We start from the raw sequence: 21,277 nt of genomic DNA on the forward strand, positions 1-21,277 counted from the left end.
TCCTCAAAACCACCTGAACCTATGCTCATTAGGTTTTTGAGCATTGAAATTCTTTTAACCAATTTCTCATCTGAGGTAGATACAGAGCACGCTAATGAACTTCTTGAAATTGCTTCTGCCCCATCTCCTACAAATATGATCTGTATTTTTTCCCTCTATATCTATACATATGTGCATATCTATATCTATATCCACATACATACACAGCATTCTTTTTTTTTTAAAGCTTAATCAATTTTGTCACACTACATAGTATTTTCCTTAGAGTTCACCAGAGATAAAATAGCAATTGAAAAATCCTATGACAATCCATTTAGCTTGCTCTATTTCCATATTATCCTTTTCTTTATAATATTAATTCCTGAATAACTCACATATACATTGTGTAATCTTTGAATTCAACCTATTTGTTGGGGTCAGAGAGATAATTGGTAGTGGATAGAGGAATGGCCTAGTAATCAAGAAAACCTGGATTTACATCCTGCCTCTGACAGATACAGCTGTGCAACTATGGACAAGTCCCTTAATCTCTGTTTCCTAGACAGCTCTTTAAGATATTACATGATAGCTGTCCTCAGTTGGTTGAGGGAGTTTTCATGCCAAGAGTTCCTCACATTGTGAAATCACTGGTTCAGACCAAAAATATTTAGGGAAGGAGAGATTTTTTTTTTTGTTTTTTTAATACAAATACTCAGGGAAAAAAGGCAGGACAAGCCTGGGAAAGCTTTCAAAGATCTATTGCTAGCTCATTTCCCAGCTCTACTTTGGAACATTTATTTCATTGAATCATTCCCAAAATGATCAAGGGCTGTGTGGTAACTAGTAACAATTTGTTTTTCCACTAACAGAGCCAGTTAAACTCTGTAACCCCCTTCTCCCATCCCTAGGCTTAGAAATACTTGACACCAATACTTAAAGCCTAAACACTTCTCTGATAGTAACTGTAGAGCAATACCAGAAAAATGAGACAAAGCAAAACAAAACAAAACAAAAGTACTACTCTGACCTGCAGGAAGAGAATATGAAAATGAAAGAGAAAGATAATTTTACAAAGGAGAAAGTTAGAATAAAAAGCTCCCCCAGCCATAAGAATGAGAGCAGGACCAGTTAGCATGAGGAAAAACATGTCAGGAAAAAAAAAGCTTAGAAAAAGAATCTAAGATTGAATGTTAGAAGTAAGCAATGCTATGCTTCACCAAGCAAGTTGTCTGAGGAAGGTGTATGTACAAGTTTTGATGAGTCCATTATCTTATCCCTGTGGATATTCCCTCCATAGTTGCACATCATTATCCATCCATGCCTTCTCATTCTGTTCAATTCTTGTCAACATCTTTCTATAAATCCTCCATAGAAGATTTCTCCAACATGCTGGAGGAGTTGTTCTGATTAATTTCTGTTTCTCTCACTAAAGTATTTGCTGTGCTCCTATGTGGATCTGTTTTTCTTCACTCTTGCTAACAATTATTTTCTTTTTTTTAGATGTCGTTTAATGATATTTTATAAATCTATTTCTTATGCATAATTTTTACTGATTGCTTCAGCTTACTTATAACTATCATGAATCTGTACATTGCTCTTTGGGTTGCCAACAATTTTGATTCTTCTGTGAAGGTGGTATTCCATGATTTGGATTTATATGGCACTCACTGAAAACCTTGGACAAAGTTAATGGGTAAGAAGGTGGAAAGTCCAAGGACTTTAAAGCACATTTGTCTACTTTTAGGATCATGGATAAACAAAAACTCATTTTCCCTTTTGTTAGGTCAAGTGTAATTATAGAGTATTGTAGTCTGTCATAAAATTGCTAAGGGATAACAAGCTGTCATCTTAAGGTGGTCATTATTAATGAAGACATTATTTTTGAGTGGAGAGGAAATGAATTACTTAGGCTTTCTTCAACTAGTCAACACAGAAAGCCAATATCCATCCATTTCTTAGTGGAGCACATGTTTTAAGCCAAAAGGATATTTCTGGAGCCAGTTCAGAACCATCAGCAGAAAACAAACAGATGGTTAGAGTTCCATTTTTGTGAGCATTTTTGTCTTAAAAATTTCTAATACTAAAAATCAGGTTTGATTTATTGTTTTGTTGATGGTATGGACTTAAGTATTAATAATTTAGATTAAACTTAAAAGTGTGTGATGCATAGTTTTTGGGAGGTCGGGAGGAGTACCTATTATTAAATATTCATTAGTGTTCTTCCCCTTATGTAGGAGTTTAAAAAACCCTATCAATTATGGAACTTCTCTTAAATTAGGATAAGAAATACTTGGAAAGTAAGTAGGCTGGGAGGAATTATATCCTGGGTCACTTAATGAACTTGCAGACGTGATCTTCTATCATTGATTTTTGGAAAATTTTTGGAGAATAAAGAAACACTATAGACTTGGCAATCTTGTCTTGACTTTTGAAAAGGAGAAGGAAGATAGTTCAAACTATAGATCAATTAGCTTAATGTTGATTTCTGGTAAAATTAGTAGATTGGACTACTGTTTATAAACACTTAGGGACAGAATGATTTCAATTAAATCAACATGGGTTTAGTAAGAATGATTTATATTAGATTAATCTCCAATTTTGACAAGTTTAGCAAATCAGGGGGCTGTTGTGGAAAGAATATATTTGAATTTTAGTAAGGGATCTAAATATATAATTTTTCATTAAAAATTTAAAACCACAGAGACTTTAAAAATTCTTTATCTTTTCAGTTTCAATCTTTCCTTTTTCCCTACCCCCTCCATCCAAAGACTGAGCAAAGCAGTTTCTTAGCATAGATCAAGGATTCTCAAACTTTTGAGATTATCCAAATTCTTTGGCAGGATAATAGTTCCCATAATTCAATTATTTTAATCATTCTCCACAGAGCTTGGCTTTAGATATTTACTAACTGTGTGACCCTAGTCAACTCACTTCTACTGTCTTGTTTTTCTCACTTGTAAAATGGGGACAATAATTTCTTTCAGAGTTGCTATGAGAATTAAAATAAGAAAAAAAATTAAAAGTCCTTTGCAAGTGTCAAAGTGCTATATTAATGCTAACATTATAAAAGGATGAAACAGTGAAATTAACAACCTTAAATTTGATAAGAATAAGCATATAGTTCTGTACTTGGATTTTAGGCTAAATTCAATTATATAACTACAAGATGAGGGAGATATAGCAAGAAAACAAATCAAACAGTTAGTTTTTTATTTTATTTTTTAAAAGACCTCAGTGTTCTAGGAGACTTCATGTCTAACATGGCTCCATCTTGTGAGGTGACAATCAAAATAGCTGATATGACCTCAAGCTGCATTAATAAAAGTGTAGTGTCCAAAGGGGGTGAACGAGTCTCTATTCTGCTGTACTCTGTCCTAGTCAGTTCACATATCAAGATGTATGCACTATCCTGGGAACTTTATTCATTGGAAATCTGTATTATATCTAAAGAAGAGTGACCTGGATGTGTGCGTGCGTGCGTGTGTGTGTGTGTGTGTGTGTGTGTGTGTGTGTGGAATTAACTATAACACATGAAGATTGATCAGAGGACTTGAGGACCTTTAGCCTGGAGAAGAGAAAACTGGTGTGAGGGTAGAGGTGGGAAGACGATAGAAATCTTTAAATTTATTGAAGGCCTGTCATTTAGAAGGTTTTGATTTATATTTGGAGGACACACAAGGAAAAATGTTCTAAGGGACTAGAAATTTCAAAAATGGTAAACACTCTAAATGAGTAGAAAGCTTCCTGTCAGTGAAGATCTTCAAACAGAGATTAGATAATCATTTGATATATACACATATATGTAAATACACACACATTCACATATTTAGAGGGATTAGATTAGATGATGTTTGAGGGGCCTTCTAAACTAAGATTCTATTTTTAAAAATTTAACAATAATGAAATAAAATGTGTTGGATTTAATCACACAAACATTAATTTGTGCATTCTTAAAACACATAAAATATTACACTTTCCTTTTTACAGATTCTTTTAAAAAGAAACATTTTAATATAAAGAAATATTTAAAACTTATTTTAAAAAGATTTTCACTAACCTAGGAACCTCTTAAGAGAACCCAGTCAAAGGGGATAAAATAAAAGTTGATTTCTTTTCTATTATCATCAGTTTTTAATAATCATCTTTTCTACAATTATCTGACAATGATTTTAAAATACAACCTTCTTCTTATAATTCTTCATATAATCCCAAAACAGCCATATATTTCATACACACACAAAAAAGAGGCAAGTGGAAAAACTAGGATTGGGGAAAATTTTTTTGAGCATTGAATCCTTTCCTTTTCCCCAGGTTTTCCCTACAAGCTCTCCCTGTTTTAGAATGGACACAGTGAGGTATCTTTTCAGGTCACCTACTTGTGGAGTGAGTAGGAGAAGGATTGATTTTTAAATTGCATGGCAATGAACTCAGAATACCTGTGAGCAATTTTCCTTTTTTTTTTTTTTTTAAATTATTATCACTCGTTGGGTAAAGAAAATCTTCTACAAAAGTCTTCAACTCTCCCTCCCCCCCCCCCCCCCCAGTCTTTTCCGGCTTCAGGAAATCTGGGTTCTGTGTGACTGAAACAAATCTATTCCTTCTTTCCATGCTGAACAGAAGCTAGAAGCTATAGTGCAAAGAAAATCAGTCCAGCAATTGGTCCACCCCTTTATTTTCTGAGAAATTGTTTGGTCAAATCAGTGGAATAGTGGTACTATGGGACTATAGCTTGACAATTTTAATTCTGAACTTCACCAGACAAGTAGTTTTTTTTTTTTTTTCTTTCATGTGGTTCTCATTCATAACAAACTAGTAATCAACACAGTGCTTAAGCTAAAACAAGAACCTTAATTCAATGGTTACCAGCAAGATGCTAAAATTAAAGAAAAAAAATACAATTTTACAGAACAAAACCTAGGGACTAATTTTAGCAACTGAAATATATTACTTTTGCTTCCCATTTCACAAAACCCAGAAAAGAAATGTCATCCTTGCAAGTCAGAGAACAACACTTCAATATGTTTTTCGGTTTCTCTTAAAATAAATTTAATGTAAATCTCAGTTTACAATAGATCATGAAAATCTCAGTAAGAAGTCATATCTTAAATGGGTTTACCTGCCTTTGTTCTATTGGTAAATGCTATGATCTCTAAGTTCGCTTTGCTCTCAAAAATATGCTATTCACTAGCCTGCTTTTCATAGTACATTTACAATAGTACATAGTATATAGTACAATGTTCTGATTATAAAGCTAGCATTTCTCCCTTTCTCTCTTAGTTCCCAAATCCTAACTACAAATGCAAAGAAAACAGACCGGTATATACTTATAGACTTCATTTTACTGTACACCCCAGATTCACGTACATGAAATTAATGTGAAAAGGAAAAAAAAAAAAAAGGATTTGTTTGAGATTCGTATACAAAGACAACATTTCGTTCCCTTCCCACCACCCAGAATTATTGTCAACTTACCTTATTAGATGAAAAACCATACAGAGTCTCTTTACGGAAAATTAAGTTCATTATTCATCTCAATTTGGATTTGGGTTATTGCAGCTGAAGGCATTTAAGCCTCTCTCTGCGATTTGCCAGTGCAAAGTGGGTGAGCATGGCAGTAAACACAAGGGCTGAAGGGGAGTGGTTGGCCATCCCTCACAACAGTAGACTTGTAACTTTAGCTTCCATTAGTATGCAAATACTTAATGAAATGAAATCACCCAACTCAAGAACAATACTTAAATGACTAGTGAGAGCAGATATCCAAATCCATGCAATTTTGTCTTAGCTGTTATAGTTGTGCTGCATGCAAACTGCTCCAGCAGAATTCCACTGTTATCTTTCATTATCTGACCATATTCTCTCAGCATCACTGGTTATTGATTCATTTAATACAACATACAATGAACAATTTATATCCTGTCAAGGTGAATAGTGTGTGGGATATCTAGAATATGCTAAAAAGGGATTGTCTGGCTGTCTTGGCTAGTACTAGCAAAGCATATGACTCCTGGGTAATGAACATTTTATCTACATTCAAGAATTGTTGTAGCTTTAAAAATAAAACTGTATGGGTATGCAATTCAGCTAGAATGCCCAGATTTTTTTTTTAATAAAGAGATAAATATCCAGAAGATAAAACAAGAGTGATAACTATCTAAACTTTGGTAATGAAATTCTCATTTTGTCTACAATAAAGGCATGCTCTCTTATAATTCTTTGAATTATCCAAAAAAAAAAAAAAAGGATTAAACACCTTTTAGGGACCCTTAGGAAAAAAAAATCCCTGTTTTTGTATGTTTCACTATGAAAAACTTTCTAGAAAACTTCTTTTAGTTAAGATATGCAGCTCATTGCAATATGTGGGACATATAACAAACATCTGGGACTACTCCACCAATCATTTTGCTTCATAATATCTGAGCCAGCAGCATTTATTTTAAACCCAGCACTATCAAATGAAAACAGAACCACAAAAAGCAATATGAGTATTAAGTTATTAATAGCCAAGAGCAACATGACTGAGCAAAGCAGTTTCTTAGCAAAGCCCAAGGATTCTCAAATTATTGAGACCATCTGAGTACTGGTAGCAGGGTGAGAGACCCCATGATTCAGCTATTTCAACCATCCCCCACAATGCATGGTCTATAGGGAGACTTAATAAAATGATTTATCTATCTACCTATCTATCTATCTAATCCTATTTGTTCTAACAGATAAAAACCAGAAAAAAATGATCACCTGAATGAAGAAAATTGGAACTGTTGTCAAAAAGGTATCCTAATTAATGAGCAAATCAATGAATTAAATAGATTTTTTTTGAATATCTCCCATGTAACTAGTTTAAGTCGATCATATAAAGAAGACTAAGGACCGCTTCCCTGCCCTTAAGGACCTATAATCTAGTTATGGGACATAAAGAATAAAATCCAAATTGTAAAAATGCTAAAAAAGAGTCCTGTAAAAATAGTTCAATGCTATATTAGTATAATAGTTGGAGATATAAAACAAGTAAATGATTAATTTGTGCTAGAAACAAAAGTAAAGACATTGTTATAAAATATTAATACTATAAGTGTCTAGCATGTGGAATTCTTAGATGTGAGAAAACTACTAGTTGTAGATCTCCTTTTATTCTTATTTTTCTTTTGTACAAAGAAAAAGAAAAGAGAAAGATGAGATAATATGGTGTAGTGTAGTGGGGTCAGGAACAAGACCTGGAGTCTGGAAGATTCTAGTTCAAAATTTTCCAAGACACCTACAACCCTGGACATGTTATCAAATCTTAATTATTCTGCTTTCCTTATTTGTTAAATGGAGAATTACACTGTCCCTTTAAGGTCCCTTCCATTTCTAACTTTATGATCCTCTGGGATCTGAGAGTTTGGGTATCTGCCTTCTTTGAAGGATCACATAGGATAAAGATTTTTAGCTAAAAAGAAAATCAGTGGCCATTTAGTTCTCTTTCTCTTTTTTCCCCTCCCTTCCTTCTTCCCTTCCCTCCTTCTCTCTTCTTTTCCTTTCTCCTTCCTTCCTTCTCTTCCTTTTTTCCTCCCTCCCTCCCTTCCAACTGTCTCTATGTCTCTCTCTGTCTCTGTCATGTTGTTTTTTCTTCATTTCTTCACAAATATTATCTCAAATGAGATAATATTTGTGTATATTTCATGTACATTATCTCCTTGAAACTTTATAACAAAGTGCATATCCCCAAGGGATAAAAAAGGACCTATATATATCCCAAAATACTGATAACATGTTCTTTTGTGGTGGCAAAGAATTGAAAATTAAGAGAATGCCTATTAATTGGGGAATGGCTGAACAAACTGTGGCATATGATCAATGGAATATTATTGAACTATAAGAAATGATGAGCAAGATGGTTTCAAAAAAATGTAGAAAGATTTACATGAACTAATGAAAAGTAAACTGAGCAGAACCAGGAGAACACTGTACACAATAACAATATTCTAAGAATGACCAATTGTAAAAGAGTTAGCTACTCTAATCAGTTCAGTGATCCAAGACAATTCTGAAGGACTTATGAAGAAAAACACTATCCACCTTCAGAGAGAGAATTGATGGAGTTTGAGTGCAGATTGAAACTTTTTTTCACTTTGTTTTCCTTGCTTTTTATTTTTTTAATGGATAATATACACGACTTCATATGTATAATTGATATCACATTTCTTGCTTTCTCATTGGATGGAGGAAGGGTGAGTGAGAGGGAAAAAATTTGGAACTCAAAATTGAAAAAAAAAAAACCATGAGTGTTAAAATAAATAACTTTATTTACAAACTCCCAAACTTCTGATAACCCTGTAAGGAAAGCAATCAAATAAGATTATCCCTATTTTCCAAAGCAAAATATTTAGGTTTGGGGGGGTGACTTGTCCCTGACCACAAAACTAGTAAGTATCAAATATAGAATTTGGATCCCACTCTTTCTGACTCTAAGTTTAATACTGTATCATGTAAGCCATAAGGGCATAAACTTGTTGTAGAAGTTCAAGTAAGGTATCAGAGTGATCTTCTTTTATCCTTAATAAACATTTATTTATCATGTACTATGTCCAGTGAAATGGGCTACTCTTTCTAAAGAGTTTCTCTAAAGAGAAAATCTCTAAAGAGAAAAATCTCAGAGATTGTGCCCTTTTCCTTCTTTAGAAAGAGTCAGAAAAAGTAAGATCTAAATTCTAAATTTGACACTAATTAGTTTTAATCACATAGAAGTTAAGATAGTACAAAGAGAAGTATGGTGCAATGTAGGACATGAGAAGAGCTAAGGAGAGGTCTTGACAAAGTATTTCTCTAAGAAAATTTGAGGGGAAGTAATTTTGAGCTTACAAGAATCAAGGAATGCTTCATGAATAAAGGAGAACTTAAGGAAAAGTCTTCTTAGGAGATGTTTTCCCCATAGGAAACATGTTTAAAAGTACAGGAGAATGAAGTTTTAAATTTGAGTTGTAAAAATGAATGATACAAAATACGAAAGTCAATTTCTAGGATGAAAACCATTACCCAATATCCAGGAGTAGAAGTGGTGTAATTAATTATTATAAAACCTTGTCTTGCTATGAATGCCAAGCTGCAGAGAAAAATGATTGACACATTCCCAAACTGCTTTTTTCCTCAGCTGTTCTAATAAATACAACAGTTCATTATGCTTTCAATTCATTATCATATATAGGAAATTTCAATATATCTAGCTGATATTGACAGGATATGTGTGTATTTACATTTATTTCTTCATGCCACCTGTTGACTCACTTTTTGGATCACATAAATTTTTTAAATATAAAGGTTTTATGTTTTTAAAAAATAAGGGAAGAAGATCAATGATTAGATCTGGGATGCTATGAATTTCCATCAGTTTTAAGATCTAACTAAATACAAAGAGTAGCTGCTGGTTCCCATTGCCTAAATTTAGATTTAGACATCAATTAAGGACATAATACTCAGACAAAATTCATTTATATTAAATATCATTGCAAAGAAAATTTGCTAAAATTTCAAGTCAGCCTAGTATTTATTTCAAACAGTATCTGCTACCTAAGCAAAACTTTGAGAGGAAACATGGGAAGATCAATTTAAGTTTTACCTTGAAAACATTATGGCTATGCTACGTGTCCAGGGCAAATCTTTTCTTCCTCTTTCCTTGCTTCCCTTACTCTTTAAGAATATAAGACACAAACTACTCACAACCACACCCTCATCCACATCAAGTTGGCCAAACTACCACCATTTACAAGATCTCAGTGGAGACAGCTCTAGACCCTGTATTCTAGAACAGAGGTGTAAAACACAGACCTAAGTGCTGCAGAAACATTAAAATATGATCAGGGGATTAAAATAAATCAAAACATAATAGAAGGTAGATAATGTTAATATGTGGTTTTCATTATGGATCATGCAGCCTTCAGGGATCGATGTGTATAGTTTGTTCAGTTGTTTTCAGTTGTGTCTGACTCTCCATGACCCATTTGGGTTTTCTTGCCATTTTCTTTCCAGCTAATTTTATAGATGAGGAATGAGACAAACAGGTTAAGTGACTTGACTAAGGTCACAGCTAAAAAGTTTCTGAAGCCAGATTTGAACTCAGGAAGATGAGTTTTCCTTATTCCAGAAACTGTACTCTATCCACTGTGCCACCTAGCTGCTTTATCTGTGTGGTTTATTGGCTTCCATTTCTATTTGAATTTGACATCAGTGCCCCGTGTTCCACAAACAGAAACATTTCCTTTGCCCCCAGCTGCTTCACCATTTCACCAATTGTGCTTCTAGCCCCACTCCTGCTCATTAACCTGAAGAAGGTGGAGATTCCGACCTGACAATTGCTTCTGCAGGTGTTGTCATACTCCCCCTCTCCCTGTCCCCTAATAGTAATAGTTATTGAAGACCTAGAATGGAAAGTTGCTCCTCTAAAGTTCTTGGCAGGATCACTGAATTAATTTTGTAAAGAGATAAGGTTTTATCAATGGAAATAAAACTAAACAAAATTTTCTTTGTAAACAAAAGTTAAAACAACAACAACAACAACAACAAAAACCCAACACTATCTGTATTATAGCTGTATCTTAAGGACCATTAGATCTTTCTGATTTGCAACTGAATAGTGGGTGCCCAATCAGAATATAAGTTTCTTGAAGGCTGAAACTATTTCCTTTTTCTCTTTATATCCTCTGTGATACACACAGTGCTTTGTGCATAGTAAACATTTAATAAATACTTTTCCCTCCCTCCTTTCCTTCTCTTTTCCCCTCCCTCCCATCTTTCTTTTCCTTCCTTCCTCCCTCCCTCCCTCCCTCTCTTCCTTCCTTCCTTCCTTCCTTCCTTCCTTCCTTCCTTCCTTCCTTCCTTCCTTCCTTCCTTCCTTCCTTCCTTCCTTCCTTCCTTCCTTCCTTCTTCCTTCCTTCCTTCCTTCCTTCCTTCCTCCTTTCCTTTCTCTCTCTCTCCCTTCCTTCTTCCTTCCCTACTTCCCTCTCTTCCTCCCTCCCTCTCTTCCTTTCCAATGAGTCCTACTTCACAGTTGTTAATTCCACTGCTCCTGATGTAAATCAAGCTGTCCAGATTTCTCACCGTTGTAAGGTCCTTAAGAGAGGGATTTGGATCGTATCCATCTTTGCATCCCTGATATCTAGTACAATGCCACACACACACAATAGGTAGCTTAATAAATTTTTAATTGCATTGGCATAGAGAAATCAATGATTGGAAAAACTACGCCTGGAAAGCCTCATTTAACAAACTGTTAACTTTCATTACTAAACAGTTCTTCTAAAGGAATCTGAAAACAGCCATTCTTAATGATTTATTAAGTAAAAAGAAATCGAATAGGAATTATTCTAGTTTCAAGCATTTGGGGGAGAGAAGATGTATAGGTATGCCATAGAGATATTTCAGGGGAATGATCAGAATAGAACTTTAGATTATGATCAATAGACTTTGGGTAAACTTAATGGGTACCCTGAGTCCTGCTTCTCATCTATTCCGAGCTTTATCTCTGACTAAACCCCCTAGTAATAGCATGAAGGATATAATAATAATAAAATAATAATATTAGTGATACCATGCTTAGAATTTATAAAATATTTCATGTATAATATTTAATTTCATATGCGACTTCTGTTTTTAGAACCCATCTGGTCCTGTTCTGGGAACCTTTTTCTCTATTTAATAAGTGTCATGGAGATTACTCTGGTTTAGTAAACTTAGTAAACTTTAGTTTAGAAAAACTTATTTAAAAAAAGGATGCAGGGTATGACCAAGGCAGACCTGGTATTTTGATACAATAGTGGGGATTTCCTCTTTTCCAGAATATATCAGTAAGCATACAGAACAAGATTGTATGATTCTTTCATTTCAATTTGTTTCTACGAAAAAGGGCAATTCAATTCATCATGCATTTTATTAAGCAGTTTTTATGTTCCAGGAAGTCAGAACCCAAAGACTTAAAACACTTCCTACGCTCAAGAAGTTTATATTCTAGGGGTGGAGGTGGTAGAACATGTATATAGAAAAATAAATATAAAATCTATAGAAAACAAATACAAAGTAATGGGAGTGTGTGTGCCACTAACAACTGAACTGAGGGAATCAGGAATGGTAATTCATGGAAAGTGACTCGAGTCAGGTTTTGGGGAAAGTGAGAGTCAAAGAAGCAGAACTAAGGAAGGAAAGTACTCTAGGAATGGAGGAAGACCGAGAGGTGGGGGAATACAATGTTGTGTACCAGGAACATCAAAGAAGCAGTATGACTAAAGCATAGTATACATGAAGGAGAATAATGTGCTTAGAAAGCTTGGAAAGATAGGCTGGCTTCAGACGGTGAAGAGCTTTAAATGCCAAAGAGTTCATATTTTTTTTCCTTAGAAGTTAGAGGGAATCACTGAAACTTCCTGAGCAGAAAAGTGATATGATAAAATTTATACTTCAAGAGTATAAATTTCCAGTTATATGGATGATAGTTTTTAGAGAGAAGATCTGGATGTAGTGATATTATTTAGGAATCTATTTCAATAGTTCTGCAAAGATGTGATAAAGGCCAGAAATACGGTGACTGTGGTATAAGTACAGGCAAGGGCTAGATGTAGGATTTGGGGGCTGTATAAACCATAAGACTGGAAATCTAAAGCTACAACTTAGTTACACTATAAGACTATTCTAACATGGCACCTTTATAAGCCAATGATGTTTATGATTCAAAATGGTATCCACTTAGACATATATAGGTCAATGTTATTAACTTTCATTGGTGAGATAAAAAGATTTGAGAATAAGTACTTTAAGCTGAAGATGTGTGCTGAATCATGACTTGTAGACCAACACAGAATAAAACTATTCCACCTTTCACAAAGCAATTCTTCAGATATTTGAAAACAACTATCATACCTCATACATTCCCTCCTCTAGGCTCAATGTTCCTAATTTGTTTTCTTGCCTATTTTTTATAGTGTGGTTCCTAGAATAGTCACGGGGACAAAAAGAGAGATGCCAGAAAATTCTGTCCTTAAAATTAACAAATAATTATTTAGTGTTTAAGGTTTGCAAAGTTCTTCTCTTACAATATCCAAGAGTTAGGAATAGCCAGTATTATTAACTCCATTTTATAGATGAAGAAACCAGAATAGGAGATTGACGGATTTGCCCAAAGTCATACAATTAGTACACATTAGAGTTTTGATTCAAACTTGACTTCCTCCCCATTCCAAACCAATGTTCTCTTTATAATACCATAGTGTTGTTACACACACACACACACACACACACACACACACACACACACACTTCAACTACCACCTGTACTGACTGAAATGATGAGAGGGAACAAAAATGTGCCAGCAGGCATTAGCACTTATGACTGGTTTTGGACAGTCTCTATTATGATTTGCTAATGTTTGAATCGATTTGTATCCAGATGCAGCCCAGAGAGGTGCCAAAACATGATAATCTACCAACAAATGTGAGCCTAAAGAAAAAAAGTTTCTAGACCTGTTTTGTAAATCAGGGTGAAAGCCACAAATAGAATTGTTGTCCAGGACAGAGTTCCAGCAGCTGCTGCCAAATATTCAAAGGGCTTAAATTGAGATGCTATGTTGGACACTGATAGGTTTGCTAATAGCAGGTCAGGTATGAAATGTAGAATACGAAGTGAATCAGGTATTTGGCTTAGGCTAATCAAATGGGAAGGAGCCAGGTTGGACTAGCCCAGTGGGAATTTGGGGAGAATTCCAGCGTAGCTCCTAGAGATTTTCAATTCTGTACTGTAGTTAATCCCTAATGATATATATAACAGATTTTATGATAGCCTTGAAGCTGTGCTGTCAGGAAGTTTCACATAGTTTCCTGGTGTTGTAGAAATGTGTCTGATCTGTTGACAAGAAGGGGCAAAATATTTACCGACCATTAGAATTATAAACACCGAGACATGGAATGGCTCTCCCAGTGATTGAGTTCTTCTGTAACATATACAATAACCATTCAGACTTGAATACTTAGTTTTAGGGAGCTCACTGCTTTGCAAGGCATCCTGTTTCATTGCTGTATAGCTATAATCATTATTGAGCCAAAATTAATTGATCTGTAGTTTCTACCCATTGATTCTAGTTCTGAACTTTATTTCAACTATTAGAGAATACCTTAGGAGGGAGAATACGACCTTTGCTTCTACTCCTTCACTTTTAACACTGAAAGAGATTTACGAACAAGTGAAAAAACTCAATTCAAATATGCTGGAGTTACAATTAGAATTGTACAGCAGCTACAATAAAAAACTGTAGGTCATGAAATATTATATGTTGTTAAACAAAGGAAGTAGGCTTGGAGTAAAAAAAATCATATTGGACAAAATTAGGCATAACATTAAATGAAAAAAAAAGGACTTTCAATGAACTCATAGATTTTTAGGATTTTATCTCAACCAAACCTGGGCTCAATAGAAAATCTGACATATAAGAACCAATATCAAAGACTAATTTCAAGGGACCAGATAATGACAAACTTTGTATTGAACACTGGTATCAATAATTAACAAGTCCAAAAGAAAGATTGGGGCAGAGTTCAATATGATTTTATTCTAAAGCAAAATTGTCTAGAAAAAGAAAAAAATAATAATTATGCTATAAAAATGGGAACCAACACAAAGGCATTAGATGGGGAGAAGGTCTGGTAATTCTGAAAACCTACTCAAATAGGTTATGTGAGTATGCCATGAAAGGTATAACACCCTTCAAAATCTTTAAAAAGGGGGGATTTATCTTATCCATCTTAGGAGAAGATGGGGTACAAAAGGATGGTTAGATCAATGGGAGTGAGATAAGGTTTATAGATTAATGGGAATGGGATTAAAAAAGAGGGAGAGGATGTGAGGAGAAGATAAAGGAGAGACCTAACAGGTCAGGGGAGGTTAAGTAATAGTAAGGCAAGTTAAGGAGTAGAACAAGGAAGCAAAGTTGGGCAACTTTGAAAACAACGTGTAGCATTTATTATATAGGTTTTCTTGAAATGGAAATTGTTTTATATTGAGTGTTCTCTTATGGTTTGCTGTATACATGATAATGTTTCCCCACTTTTCTCATTTTCTATGTGTTTAAAATTAAAAAAAAATTACAAAAAATGCTGAAAAAAGTTACTCTCCTTTCCATAAGACATTTCTTCAAATATCTGAAGACAACTCATACTTCAGTTATATCTTCTCTTCTCCAGACACTAGATTTCTACTTTCCTTAATCGTTCTTCACAGAATGTGGTTTCTGGAATGGCTGCCATCTTCATCACACTTTTCTAGATGTCTTTAGTTTATCAATATGTCTCTTTAAATATAAGAAGTGAATATAATGTTTCAGTTTTATTTGACCAGGATAGATTATAGTGTAGATTCTTTTTTATTTTTTTTTTGGATACTCTACTTCTTGCTCATACATTTTAAAATTATAGTTTTAAAAGTCATTTTGGTTATATTTTTGGTCCTAATTGAGCTTGTAGCCAAAGCAAAGTTCCTAGATCTTTTTCATATTAACTGCTATTAAACAAAGTATTTCCTCTCCTATTTGTAGCTTATTTTAAAAACTTAACTGTTGGAATTCCTCTTTATGGTTTTAAAATATAATCTTGATGGTTTCAGCTCACTGAATCAGTCAACCAAAAACTTTTTGGTTATGAATTCTTTCATCTAAGCTATTTTTCCTAGATTTCTGTCATAAACAAATTTGATGAACTTGTTTTTTATGTCTTCATCTAAGTCACAGATTAAAAATGCTGAATGTGACAGGACCAGGGCAAACCACTATCAACCAATTAGTGAAACAGTAGGCACTGGGCTAGTTGTTGAGATACCAATTCAAGAGTAAAATAATCCTTTCTTCCAAAGAGATAGCATTCCATTTGAGGGTGTGAGGGGGAAACAATATTTACATATATAAGTATACAAAGAATAAATGTAAAGAGAATAAATACAAAATAAATACAATACTGTTTGATAGTAAATGTCCTTGTATTTTACCTAGGAATTAGACACCTTACTTTATATTTACCAAAATCTGTTATCTCTTTGGATATGGTTCTCTAAATATCTTGCTCCACTTGATTCACCTTACTGTTTTCTGAGCCAAGTAGTCATTTTTGCTACCGATATTTCGTTCTCTTCCTTCCTTCCTTCCTTCCTTCCTTCCTTCCTTCCTTCCTTCCTTCCTTCCTTCCTTCCTTCCTTCCTTCCTTCCTTATTTGCTGAGGCCATCGGGGTCAAGTGAGTCACCCAGGATCACATAGCTAGGAATTGTTAAGTTTCTGAGGTCAGATTTAAATTCAGGTCCTCTTAACTTCAGGGCTGGTGTTCTATCCACTGTGCCACCTTCTACCAATATTTCTTGGGGACTGATAGGCAACTTGGATCAGTTTTGAGTCTTTGTTATTTTCTGCACACAAGTACTTTCCTATATTGATATTTTCAGGCTTTTTCACTTTCTGCCTATGAGGATAGGTGTATTTCATGGAAGCCTTCAAGAGGGAATAATCATAGAATCATGAAATTGCCAAGTAGGGAGTATGGACTCCCAAGTGAAGGTCATCCAGTGCAACATGAGCTTGAAGAACACTCTCTTCCATAATGTATCTGTCAATTGGTCATCTAGTTTTTGTTAGAAGATCTAATGAAGGAAAGTCCTCTACCTCCCCAAGCTTTCCATTTTACTTTGATGTATCTCCATTCAATAGGAAGTTCTTGCTTATATTTGCCTTTTTGCAACTTCTCCCCGCTCCCCTTCCCATTGTTCCTTGTTCTGCCCTCTGGAGCTAAATTCAATCCCTTTTCCTGCATGACAACCCTTGAAATACTTGAAGACTGCTTTAATTTCATTCTTATCCCTCCTCTAAACATATTTCCATGGTGCTTTCCATATGGTTAAACAATTTTGTAGCTCTACCAACAATGCATTATCATATCTGGCAATCTACAATCTGACCAATATTTCATTATTCCTATTTTTTAGCTATTTTTGCCAAATTACTGGGTATGGGGTGAAAACTCGAAATTGCTTAAATTTGCCTTAGTCTTAACACTAGTGACATGATCTTTAAGAATTCATAATTTTTTAGAGAATCTTTAATCTATATCTTTTGTCTACTTTTCAAATAGAGAATGGCTAAATTCACAATACCATCCCCCAGAAATTATTCTCTTCTCTATGTTAAATATAGGTTCATACATATAGGTTCATGGAGCTAGAAGTGATTCTTAAGCCTGGTGGTTCAACCACCTATTTTCATATGAGAAAATAGGTTCCTAGAGTCTCCAGGAAGGAGAAAGTGAAAAGTATTCTAGATGTGATTTGGCCAGACCAGAAAACAATGGCACCATAACTCTCCTAATTTCTTTTATGATGAATTTCTTATAAATTAATGCTATATTCAATTTCTTGGATGCCATAAGCCTATTAACTCCCCCCCCCCCAGTATTTTTCAGAATAGTTATCTAGATACAAATTTGCTGTCCTCTATAGGAAGTACACCTGGATTTTTTTTCCCCCATTACTCATACATAACATACTATCTCCTTGGCTTTCCCTTATGCCATTAAGCTGCTGAATGACATAACAGATAAAGCCCTGAATCAGCCATCAGGAAGATAAGTTCAAATATGGCTTCATATACTTACTAGTTGTCTGAATCTGGTTAAGTCACTTAGCCTCAGTTTCTTTAATTATAAAATGGAAAGAATTTATTTGCCAAGATTGTTGTGAGAATTAAGTAAGATAGTATTTATAAAGCACTTAGCACAATGTTGGGCACACAGTAGGCACTTAAAAAGTCTGTTCATTCTTCCTTCCTTTCCCTAAAATATACTTCTTCACCTCCATCTCTTAGAAGCCTTACTTTCCTTCAAAGATCTCAAATGCTTCTTTCTGGACAAGAAATTCCACTCCCAGCTATTGTGCCCTTTATTCAATAATTAGTTTGTGTGTGTGTGTGTGTGTGTGTGTGTGTGTGTGTATGTGTGTGTGTTTCACAAGATACAATGGAATTAGGGCAGGGATTTCTTTGTTTTTATTTTTATATACCCAATTCTTAGCACATGGCAGTTGTTTAATAAATTCATGAGAGGAATTGTGAAGTCACCACCTTCCATTCATCTGTAGAGAATTTTATAATGCTCAAATAGCAATTCTATGGTTAAAGCCTTTAGAGGATTCTCCATCCTTTGTAAGACACACTTACTTGGTCTTTCAACTCTTAAGATTATAGAATCACATTATTAGACACTAAGAGGAAAGGTAGCTGTCACAGTAAATAGAGTGCCAGGCTTGAAGTAAAGAAGACTCATCTTCCAGAGTTGAAATCTGTCCCCAAATACTAACTGGTTATGTGATTCTGGGCTTAACCTTATTTGTTCAGTTTCTCAGCTGTAAAATGAGCTGGAGAATGAAATGCGAAACCATTCCAGTATCTTTGCATAGAAAAACCTTACTGTGGTCATGAAGAATTGGACATAAGTGAAAAATGACTGAACAATAATAATAAAAGAATTGCAAGGGATTTTAGATACTACTTAATCCAATCCTTTCACTTTATGGGTGAGGAAATTGAGGTATGGAGAGATTAAGTGATTTTAGAGATGATAACATTTCTAAGGATGATAACAGCTGGTTTCAAGGCAGAATTTGAAACAGCCTTACTGACTTTTAAGTTCAATGCCTTCTCTGCATTCTCAAGATTTCTTTTTTCCTTTTTCTTCATCATGCTTATTTTATTTTATCAAGTTCCATTCTTTAATCTTTTTTCCTTTTCCCCCTTTGTTTTATTTCTTGGTTTGCTTCATTCAACTCTTCTTAATGCATCTCTTCCCCCTGCTAACTGTTTTCTCCATTTCATAGTTTGTTCAAGTCTCTTTATCCTCATGTAGTTTGTATTTTTCTTCCATTTGTAATTCTTTCAGGGCATTTCCAAACATCCCATCTTTCATCTTAATTTTTTTATTTGTTTACTTCCATTGTATTATTATATTGTTTATACATTGTATTGTGTATTGTTTACAATCCATACTACAGAAAATTAATTTTCAGGCTTTTGGTCAAAGTACTGAATTGATTGGAGAAAATGTTGGCAATCTTCTTAAGGGTTTTTAAGTCCTACCATCTTTCTGTTCCTTCTCTAGGCTATTCTCCTCCTGAGAGTTTAAATACTGTTAAAAAATCAACTCTAAAGCCACCCATGTAACAACAATAGCTAAATCATACTGTTGTCCTTGCATAGGAGTTCCATTGAAGCTTTCCTTCTCATGTTCAGAGGTAACTTCATTCCATTTCATGCTCTTCTTTTTGAGGTAGGTAGGTAATCTTTTTCCTTACCCCTGAATTTTATTTAGAATTTTAGTTCTTCTGTGAACTTTAAACTGGGTTCCTGGTGAACAGAGAGAGAATATAAATCCCAATTCCCTTGAGCCTCATCAGGGGAATTGCTTACATTTCCAGTCAAGGTAAGGGTAGTGTAATTTGCTCTCAAAAGCCAAGTTTACCAGACCTCTATAGACTTAGATAGCCCAATATAGCTGCATTCTGGGGATATGAGCTTTTTATTATCTTTCTCATGGTCATTTCATAAAAGCCTTCTAACTGTCATTATTTCTTAATTAATATTATTTTCATATCAAGAATATTGGTAAGCTCCATCTTCCAAGTTGTTTCATAGCGCCTATGCTGGGATATCTGTTGTCTGTGCCAAGTATATGAGTACTTGGGTCTTGTAACTGAATTGGGGGGTCACGAAATTATGATTTATTATCAGTAAATCAGTAAATATACTTATTTTATATATCTATATATCTGCGATCAGATAAAAATTTATTGGGCAAAAAGAGTCATGAGTGGAAAAAGTTAAATAAGCCTGGGACTAGACCATCTCACTAGGGAAGTTGAAATCAGTTCTTGCTTTTTATGGAGCACAAAGAGATGATTTCTGGCTCTTGTTAAGATGATAGATTTTGGAAAATGAGCAATATACTTTAGAGTAAGAATGGTTGTTCCTCTGTGAACTTAAAGTTAAAGTTCTGGAGTTCCCAGGGTTATTTTCTCTAGTTCAGCTACCCTCTTTACCAATCCAAGTAAGCGATGGGGAAGGAGTGTAGGGAAAAGGAAATCCCTCCATGGGTAGCTAGGTGATGCAATATAGAGAGTAGGGAACTTAGAGTCAGTAAGAACCAAGTTTGAATATTTCCTAAATATTCAATAATCCTAAGTATCCTAAATAAAACAATAGTGAAATAAACTTGGGTGAATGACAATCTCTCTGTAATTTAGTTTCCTCATCTATAAAATAGGGATAATAACATCAAGTAAGGTAATATATGCAGTGTTTACACATCTTAAAAAGCAATATAAATACTAGCTAATTATATGTTAGTGAAGGAGTTCTCAGTCACTAATGGTTCAGATTCTCAATGCAATTATGCTATGACTTTGTCCCTGTGAATACTATGGGGAACTCTGAAAATTATTGTTTCAGGTAAAAATGATACATTAGCAAATATTATAACTTGTCATCATGATTTACCAATATACATACGTGTGTGTGTGTGTGTGTATGTGTGTGTGTGTGTGTGTGTATAGGACCCACCATACAGCCCAGTTACTTGTGCATTTATTCTCTTCACATAGGATCCTACAAACCTGCTAAGGCCATATCTCCATACTCAATTCACATTAATTTTCTTAGCCTTAACAAAATAGATACAAAAACTGAGCATTTCCAAGCAAATAACAGCTTCTCTTGTGCACATCCTCCCTCTCCTTCACACTATTGACGAATGCAACTATTCCTTTCACAGATGCAGGGACCAAGGACTTGTGAACATCAGTAGTGGGGGAAAATGCCAATGAGCTTTAAATCAAAACAAAACAAAACAAGCTCAGGCTTTTATAGACTGATTGCCATCAGTAACATTTTTCTGAAGAACTAAGAGAATGGAAGATTAATATTAGTACTACTGTAGTAGAGATTTGATCATTTCCTGCTATGAAAATTTTTAGGGCAGTATCACAAACTAGGGACCTATATGAAGCCTTGGAATAAAGTGACTAAGATCTTGGAATTGCCTCTCTAGACATTCCAAGTTTTTATTTTTTATTTTTTTTTTTTATCCAAGGGGAGTCCAAGCCACGGGGTGGTACTTTGGACCTGAAAGGCTAAATAGCTACTTAAAATAAAGATGGAATTCACCAGAGAAAAAGTGGTTGTATTTATTATTTATGGGCTACTTTATTTTCTGTATACTGTTTGTAAGGTGACATACCTGAGATGCATTTAGTTACCTGGA

At 34.5% G+C, this 21,277-nt stretch overlaps 1 protein-coding gene across 9 annotated transcripts in view; it reads right to left on the reverse strand.

The window, feature by feature from the left end:
* The window catches only part of DLGAP1 (DLG associated protein 1), a 1,118,212-nt gene that overhangs the window by 362,570 nt on the left and 734,365 nt on the right, over positions 1–21,277 (reverse strand). Inside the window, exon 1 of one of the 9 annotated variants that reach the window (XM_051970406.1) lies at positions 5,452–5,688. The exons of the other annotated variants lie outside the window; for them this stretch is intronic. Within the exon in view, the coding sequence (XP_051826366.1) occupies positions 5,452–5,502 (51 nt within the window). The 5' untranslated portion in view covers positions 5,503–5,688. Of the gene's footprint in view, positions 1–5,451; positions 5,689–21,277 lie in introns of those variants that run through there. 9 annotated transcript variants of the gene reach the window in all.

Source organism: Antechinus flavipes, chromosome 1 (genome assembly GCF_016432865.1).
Source record: "Antechinus flavipes isolate AdamAnt ecotype Samford, QLD, Australia chromosome 1, AdamAnt_v2, whole genome shotgun sequence".
Taxonomy (NCBI): domain Eukaryota; kingdom Metazoa; phylum Chordata; class Mammalia; order Dasyuromorphia; family Dasyuridae; genus Antechinus; species Antechinus flavipes.